This window comes from Ammodytes marinus, assembly GCF_949987685.1.
Source record: "Ammodytes marinus genome assembly, chromosome: 21".
NCBI lineage: Eukaryota > Metazoa > Chordata > Actinopteri > Uranoscopiformes > Ammodytidae > Ammodytes > Ammodytes marinus.
The window spans coordinates 14,840,802-14,849,098 of NC_137225.1; the positions used below are offsets into that span (position 1 = coordinate 14,840,802).

An 8,297-nucleotide genomic window follows, 5' to 3' on the forward strand; every position below is an offset into this window, starting at 1 on the left:
ACCCTTCCAATTGTTCAGCTATTTCAGGACATTAATTTGTATAATTCTCTTTGGGAGAGAAGTGTCTGTACGTGTGTACAGTACCAGCTGTTTACAATTGACACTGATTAGCTGTCAGTCACTATGGAGACCTCTGCACCTGTCTGTGACATCATAGGATAATGTAGGTCGCAGAATGGGAGAAGAGTCCAATCTCTTATGATATATCCAGAATACAAGTGAAATTTGCCTAAGTCGAGGGTTTGAGAATGCTTTTCCTCTAATAACTTTCTAAATGTTCAACTTTTTCACGAGTTTGAAATTACCTCCTCTGGAATGTGCTCTAGGACCCCGAAAATATGTATATTTATTTGAAATTTTGTGGTCCCGAAATGACGCCACAGCCCCATTCCATGCGGATGGAGAAAATTCAAATTGCGTTAACTCAGTGATTTTTCATCCGATAAACTTCATTCCACATTTTACATGTTCAGCTCCTTCAGGACATTACATGGTAGTATCCTGATTGAGCTGAACACAGGGTTGGGGGTTCGATTCCCCGTTCCAACACAACATTTTAGACTTCAACGGATTTTCTTCAGAATTTGCACAGATGTTGATTATGACTCAGAGATGACATCACAAGAGTTTAGAGGTCAAATTTCAAGGTCACTGTGACATTGCCTTTTGTGACTGCATTATCTCATGAACGCTTCCACGTTTTTTTTTTTTTTCAAATTTTGCACAGATGTTGATTATGACTCAGGGATGACATCACAAGAGTTTAGAGGTCAAAGGTCAAATTTCAAGGTCACTGTGACATTGCCTTTTGTGACTGCATTATCTCATGAACGCTTCCACGGTTTTTCTTCAAATTTTGCACAAATGTTGATTCTGACTCAAAGATGAACTGATTGCATTTTGGAGGTCATAGTTCAAGGTCATAATTCATTCCTCAATTCAGCTAGAAAGTCCATTCAAACTTCCATATATTCCACATTTTTCAAACATTCTATTATTCAACCATTCTGTTGATTCAGATATATTTATCCTTCGTTCTTCATCAACATTCAGCAGTGAAGCTTCAGCATCAGCTTCAGCAGCGTCAGCATTCACACCGCAATTTCTTCAAGGAATTGCATTTCTAGTTTATTTTGTTCCCCGGTTTCATTCATGTTTTAATCTATTTATCTGCTCTCTCCCTTTGAATATCTAAATCTCCCTGCACCCATCCCTCTCTATTTTTCTGCCTTTAATCTCCCTCGATTTCATTTTCCACCAGCGAATGTATTCGAAAAGCACTTTGCAGCCACCATCGACTCCTTCCAGGATGCAGTCAAGTGTCTGTCTGAGTTTGCCTGTAACGCGTCCTTCCCGGACACCAGCATGGAAGCCATCCGCCTCATCAGACACTGCGCCAAATACGTCTCAGAGAGGCCACAGGTCAGGCTATGTCTATCGCGTTTAATCACATTTATTAATCTAATAGTACAGTGGTGAACATCAACTCTAATTTCTGTGGCAGGCCTTCAAAGACTACACCAGCGATGACATGAATGTAGCGCCCGAGGACCGCGTGTGGGTGCGCGGCTGGTTCCCCATCCTCTTCGAGCTCTCCTGCATCATCAACAGGTGTAAGCTGGATGTCAGGACCAGGTAAGCACGGTTCACCTTCGGTCTGCTATTTCAGGGCCACAATAGTGGGCATTGTTAAAGCCATAAAACTTATTTTTAAAAACCCATTGACTTTTGATTTCATTGTAAAGACAGCAATAAAGACCAGCAAGTGCTGTTGCACATCCAAATCTTTGCAAAATAGACTATTGTCAGTTGTCAGTTCTGGCACCAAGGAAATTACAATTTGTGTGTGTGCATTCCCAAGGGGGCTGACTGTGATGTTCGAAGTGATGAAGACCTACGGACACACGTTTGAGAAACACTGGTGGCAAGACCTGTTCAGAATTGTCTTCAGGATATTTGACAACATGAAGCTTCCTGAGCAACAAACTGAGGTACAGGACTAGGCTTACATCCTCAATAGCCTATTCAAAACCTGTGTTTCATAGCTGCTTTAACCTCCATCTTCATTGGTTGGAACACTTGGACATGACCAGTGGTCGTCAATAGGCAATCTCTAACCTCTAGGCTTGCAGTATTGTCGCTGTAGTTTTTGTTCTCATGTTGCTAGAGAAACCTCTCACATACGTTGTGTTGCACCAACAGAAAGCAGAGTGGATGACCACCACCTGCAACCATGCACTTTACGCCATCTGTGATGTCTTCACCCAGTACTTTGAGTCCCTCAATGGAGTCCTGCTGGACGACATTCTGGCTCAGCTCTACTGGTGTGTGCAGCAAGGTGAGCAACCCTTTCTGCTTCCACTCATGTTTCTTTTCACACAAGTACCTTGAGAATCCTGGGAAGTGTGCAGCGTGAGGGTTTTGTTTTTTCTTCTTGTCTGACACAGAAAAGAGGAAGTCATTTTTACTTTCGATGCAGGCTATGGAGGTCAAAATAATAACCCATGCTGACAGAACTTTTAGAGATTGCCTCCAAGCTTTTATGTGCTGCATCAATCCTGGTCCACTTTACAAAAAGAGGAAGGTCAAGACATAATCAATGAACGTTTTTTGGACTCCTGTGTTGTTTATTGGAAAATAGATAAAAAGGTGGAAATCTCAGCAGACTTTATACATCGTTACGTCTTACCATTTTTTTTTTCACTTTGTCATTTTTAATTTACTCTTTCTTTTGTGTCTCCCTCCACTCGACCAAACCCTCTTCCCCTGTGCCTCTGTAGATAACGAGCAGCTTGCCCGTTCAGGCACCAACTGTCTAGAGAATGTGGTCATCCTCAACGGGGAGAAATTCTGCCCGGAGACCTGGGACAAGACATGTAACTGCATGTTGGACATCTTCAAGACCACCATCCCACACACGTAAGCCGCCATGAATATGGAACCGCCTTCTCTTCCAAGTCAAATAGACAAGCCCAGTGTTAAATTTAGCACAGATTCTTATTTTAAACTGGGTTGGTAAATGGCATTACAGGAAAATAGAATTATAATCTATTTTACTCAATCTGCAATGAATTTCTCATGTAGGTTTTTTTTTTTTTTTTTTTTTTTAACCAAACATATAAGGGAATGGGTTTATCAATCAACAAAGACTATAACCAAATCAAGACTTTGTTAAACTTGATGTATTTTCAAATAAAGTATTAAAAAAAACTTGTATTTTCTAGCTCCTCATACCTCACTATATCTGATTCATTAAGTAAATTATTTTTCAGGCTGTTAACATGGAGACCAGAGGGGGAACACTTAACAACACAGAGCCTGTCAGACAAACAGCTGGTGAGGAGTATTTTTTATCTGTTTCGCCTGTGAATGAATCTCTGTGTTTGGTACTTGTGCCAGGTGATTTTCTTTGACTGAACTTAAAATTCCCTCTTGGTCACATTTGTTGAATTTCATTTCTGCCCACTTTGCTCCTAGGACTCCATTTCCCAGAAGTCAGTGGATTTTCAGTCCCGCTCAGACGACCAGCACTCCATCAGTAGCATAGACAGGGTTGCCGTGGAGAGCCGTCGGCAGAGTCAGTACAGCGAGGACGGCCCCAGGAGCCGGACCCCAACAAGTAAGCCTGTCCCTCTACGCAAAGACTAAATGCTGCTGTCTGTGTGTGTGTCTGTGTGTGTTCTGATGGAAGTTTACCCATGTCTTTCTACAGAGGTCCAGGAGCAGCGATTATTTGCAGCTTTGCTGATAAAGTGCGTGGTGCAGCTGGAGCTGATCCAGACCATCGATAACATTGTGTTCTTTCCTGCCACCAGTAAGAAGGAAGATGCTGAGAACTTTGCTGCTGCTCAGGTACAAACTCTTATCTCTCTCTGATACAGTAAAAGAGTCACATGGCATTTGTTTGGTTTAGAACATTTAGACGCTGGGGGCGCCTTTAGCTCAGTTGGTAAGGCGTGGCCCGCAGCAGACCCGGGTTCGATTCCCACCCGCGGTCGTTCTCTGCATGTCACTCCCCTCTCTGCCCCATTTCACCTCTGTCTCTCTGCACTGTCAATAAAGCATAAAAATGCCAAAAAATATCTTTAAAAAAAAAAAAAAAAGATTTAGACGCTACGGCTCCTTGAAGTCTTTTTCTGTGTTTCTGCTCTGTGTGATAAATGCCAATAATAATCAAATGTTTTTTTTTTTGTCTTTGTGAAGCGGGATCCCTCGTGTGCAGCAGACGTCCCAGTGGAGAACCAGGACCCTGGCATGTATCGCTACCTGACCTCAGAACAGCTCTTCAAGTTGCTGGACTGCCTACTAGAGTCACACCACTTCGCTAAGGCTTTCAACTCCAACAACGAGCAGAGGACCTTACTGTGGAAAGCAGGTAGGAAAAATATCACTTACAGCATTGTTGTTGTTCTGCTTTCATTGGAAGGTCAGAAGAAATGAACATTGAGTTCAAATGTGATTAACTTTAACTTGGGGCTGTGTTGTATCCCTACGGCTGTGTGGTTATAATCCATAATAATAAAAGGGATCTGAATTTATCTGTGTGTATCTGTATGTGTGCGTGTGTTCAAGGTTTCAAAGGAAAGTCGAAGCCCAACCTATTGAAGCAGGAGACCAGCAGCCTGGCGTGCGGCCTGCGCATCCTGTTTCGCATGTACACAGATGAGGGTCGGCGGGACGCTTGGGAGGAGGTGCAGAGACGACTGCTCAAGTAAGGAACACAAATGTGACTCACTGCTCAACTGCTGATGGTAGTCAGAATTACAATTTTCCATATGGGTTGTACTATTGTTCCAACACTCATTACTGGAGTTAACTGTCTGTCCCCAGGTTACTATACCACAATATGCCCACAGAAAATGACTGAAGTGCTTGTGTCAGTAAAACATTAGCAGGCATAGCAGCGTAGATGCCCTTAACAGATTAAACTATTAATCTTTGGTTTCTGTGAGACATAGGGAAAAAATAAATGTATGTGCTCTTAATTTTCAGAACAGGACCGCTTTCCCCCTTGAATAAACTGGTTTATTAATTTAATTAGTTTTGCATGAGATCGACGGATATGGGACTTTTTGGTCTGACTATTACATCCAGAAGAAAATGATAATACGCTTATGATTTTGATATTGCTCGAGGGCAGTTTGTTTTTATTGAAAATACTCCAGACCTTTAGGGCTCCATTCACCATCAATCCTGCAGAATCAGTTGGCACCACATCACGGATGTTTTTGCCAATACATCTGCAAAATATTAATATATCGACGGATAGCCATCAGTTTGCTCCAGCGTCGGCCTGCGTGGGCGTGCGAGTGTATGCACATGTTCTCTGGGAGAACTGGGAGTTGAGCCCAAGACGTATCTAACACATTCACCAGCACTGGCTCCGTAAGTGGGAATAAAGAAATCCCACTTCTCCGAAAAGAACCGTCCATAGTTCCCTCATAGGAACAAAAGACACAGAGAGAGGGAGGGAGGGGGGGATTGATGTTGTCACTTTCTACAGTCACTTACTCATGGAAAAGGCACAGTGTGTGCACAGCTCTGCAGCTCTCTGAAATAGGTGCCCTGTGCTGTCTAGATCCAAGGGAATCGAGACACTGATGTTCCATTGTTCAGTCAGCACTGCTGTCATCGCTGGATCTTTATTCAGCGCCTCGCAAGCAGCCGTCAACCCCTCTATCTCTCAGCCTCGCCCTCGAATTGATAATGATATCGAGATGAAGCAGAATCATTGCCCGTCTCTCCTACTTGCATTCATAATTAGAGAGAAGATGAGGAAGGAGAGTCTCTGTGTGTGCAAGTGCCTCAGAAACCTAATTCGTATAGACACCGTTTTTTTGTCACGGTGCCTGTTTTTTTCGTTCCTTCTCTCTTTTTCAACCTTAACACATACACACACATACAAATATCCTTGTTTACCAGAGGCCAAGTACAGCACACAGGAAATGTTTGATCAGTGCACAAATTTTGGAGTACAATAGAGCTGTGAGTATGAGTGAGGGAGGGAGGGAGTGGAGGGGGCTAACATGAATGGCTAACAGATGGCGCGGATGTCAAAAGAGCAGCCTCAGGGCCGATGTAGAAAGGTCAGAGGTGTCGTCGGTTTCCCGCAAGCTTAAACAGTGGGAAGGAATGTCTAATTGTGTTTGTCATAGCCTCAGTCGTGGCTTTTAATTAGCAGTTACAGAGCGAGAAACAGACTTCTTAATCCCCAATCTGGGCAATTTTTCTTGTGATAAGCAAGACAGCGACGCAGATGCTTTCACGCTGCAATATGTTATAGAACAAGACGGCTCTAAAAGGATGTTTTGCTTTTTTCATAGTATTCCGTATGCTCTCTTTCTGAAATGTATCTTTCTTTGTGTTGCTGTAGTGTGTGCAGTGAGGCCGTGGCTTACTTCTTGGCTCTGACCTCAGAGAGCCACAGAGAGGCCTGGACCAATCTGCTGCTGCTCTTCCTCACCAAGGTGCTAAAGATCAGCGATGAACGGGTAAGGGGCCACAAACAAAACTTCATAACATCTTTCCTGACTGCGCACACACACACACAAGATAATTTACTGTTATACTCCTATCAAGAAATAACAGATGAGGCCATATATTTCCTGTCCATAGAGTGTAATCACAGTTTCTATCATCCCGGTAACGAGCCAAAAATGTAAGCTTTGATCACATTGTCATCTTTTTTTAAAGATAATCAGGGATTGTATTTGTAACTTGCAGTTAAATATGCCTTGTGCAATGATTTTAAATGAGTGCTTTAACTGTTTACTAGTAGTATGCATTCTATATTAACACATACTTTACAGCCAATTGCAAATGTATACAATTTTTTGGTAAATGGTATAAATATCAGAAATGAATGCAATTTCTTACTTTCAGCCATTTGGACAAAATAGCCAGCACATGTATGAGATATATTAGTGTCTAAAAGTGTTTGTTCATTATGTCTCCTTCCACCTCCACCTTCAGTTCAAGGCCCATGCGTCCAGATACTACCCTCTGCTGTGTGAGATTATGCAGTTCGACCTGATCCCTGAGCTGCGGGCTGTTCTGAGAAAGTTTTACCTGCGCATCGGCCTGGTGTTTCACATCGCGCAGCTGCCTGAGCCTGAAGCGGAGCGCCAGCCGGCACACGTCACGCAGGAAGCAGACACGGAGGTGGCGGAGGAGGCCGGAGAGGAGGCCCAGTGACGGTCTCTGGAGCACAGACACATGCGCACCGAAGCTCAGTGTCACTTCAGGGGCCCGTCCACGCAGTTTTATGGAAAACACTTGACTTGAATAGCTGATGATCAATCGGCTCTCTGCTAACACCCACCCGCACCCTTAACCCCGTCAACACACACACACACACACGCCTATACACACAGACGGAGTACTTGACATCACAGTGAAAAAGTGATGACTTGTATGAGGTGTAGCAATGAAACTACTGATTAACAACTGACGGTTACCATATCTGTGATCTGCTCAGAAGGAATCAATTTCAACAAATGTGTGCTTCTTACTGTATATCTAAAAAGTAAAGAGTGAGTGATTTCAACAACATGCAAAAAGACATATTTAGTCACTATGAAATGTGACTCTCTTGTCACACATGGATAGTAATGATCTTTCTGTCTGCACCGCAGATGGCTTACATTAGCATTGAAAGCCTCTTGGATGAAACTAGTTGTACAGATCTGCCGCTGTGTAATATAATCATATAACACTAGATTTCATTTATTTTTGTTTATTTGCTGCACTTGATCTCTTTTTCCAATGCACTGGAGATTTAACTTGTGATAATTTATTTGACTGTATCACCTCCCGTAGATTGTCCTACACAGAATGATTTGTAATTGAACAAGACCGTGGCAAGTGAAGGGTTAAATTATTCCATTTTATATGTTTTGTTTTTATCGTAGATGGATGATAACTGGGCTTCTGAAACTGGAAGATAAGACCTGATGCTAGCTGCTTTGTGCGTCATTATTCTGTTTTTATGTTTGAGTTTAGTTTTCACTCTTGTGTACAAAATCAAAAGTTAATAATATATTTAATGTTTTTTGTTTCTTTGGTTTGGTTTGGGGGAAAGTTATATGTATAGAGAAAATGACAAACGTTAGCTGTGCTTTAAAGTATGAATGGGATGCATTCCTGCTCATCGATGTAGAAAACAAAATGTATATGATACAGCAATGTAAAGTTTTCTATGTTGCAAAAAAGATAATGTACAACTTTCTGTACAATACATCATCTGGCATTCTAATCAGGTTCTAGGTCAATAAAGTTTTTGAACTTGGTTTATTCTA

General features: G+C 42.3%; 1 protein-coding gene across 2 annotated transcripts in view; it reads left to right on the forward strand.

Annotated features, from left to right (window-relative positions):
* The window catches only part of arfgef1 (ADP-ribosylation factor guanine nucleotide-exchange factor 1 (brefeldin A-inhibited)), a 50,643-nt gene extending 42,361 nt beyond the window's left edge, over window positions 1-8,282 (forward strand). For both annotated transcript variants that reach the window (XM_080050330.1, XM_080050331.1), the window contains exons 28-39: window positions 1,262-1,422; window positions 1,505-1,635; window positions 1,862-1,991; window positions 2,203-2,338; window positions 2,781-2,919; window positions 3,273-3,336; window positions 3,478-3,619; window positions 3,713-3,852; window positions 4,204-4,375; window positions 4,573-4,711; window positions 6,374-6,491; window positions 6,973-8,282. In XM_080050330.1, coding sequence (XP_079906456.1) covers window positions 1,262-1,422; window positions 1,505-1,635; window positions 1,862-1,991; window positions 2,203-2,338; window positions 2,781-2,919; window positions 3,273-3,336; window positions 3,478-3,619; window positions 3,713-3,852; window positions 4,204-4,375; window positions 4,573-4,711; window positions 6,374-6,491; window positions 6,973-7,194 — 1,694 coding nt within the window. In that variant the 3' untranslated portion in view covers window positions 7,195-8,282. The remainder of the gene's footprint in view (window positions 1-1,261; window positions 1,423-1,504; window positions 1,636-1,861; window positions 1,992-2,202; window positions 2,339-2,780; window positions 2,920-3,272; window positions 3,337-3,477; window positions 3,620-3,712; window positions 3,853-4,203; window positions 4,376-4,572; window positions 4,712-6,373; window positions 6,492-6,972) is intronic.
* The last annotated feature ends 15 nt before the right edge of the window (window positions 8,283-8,297 follow it).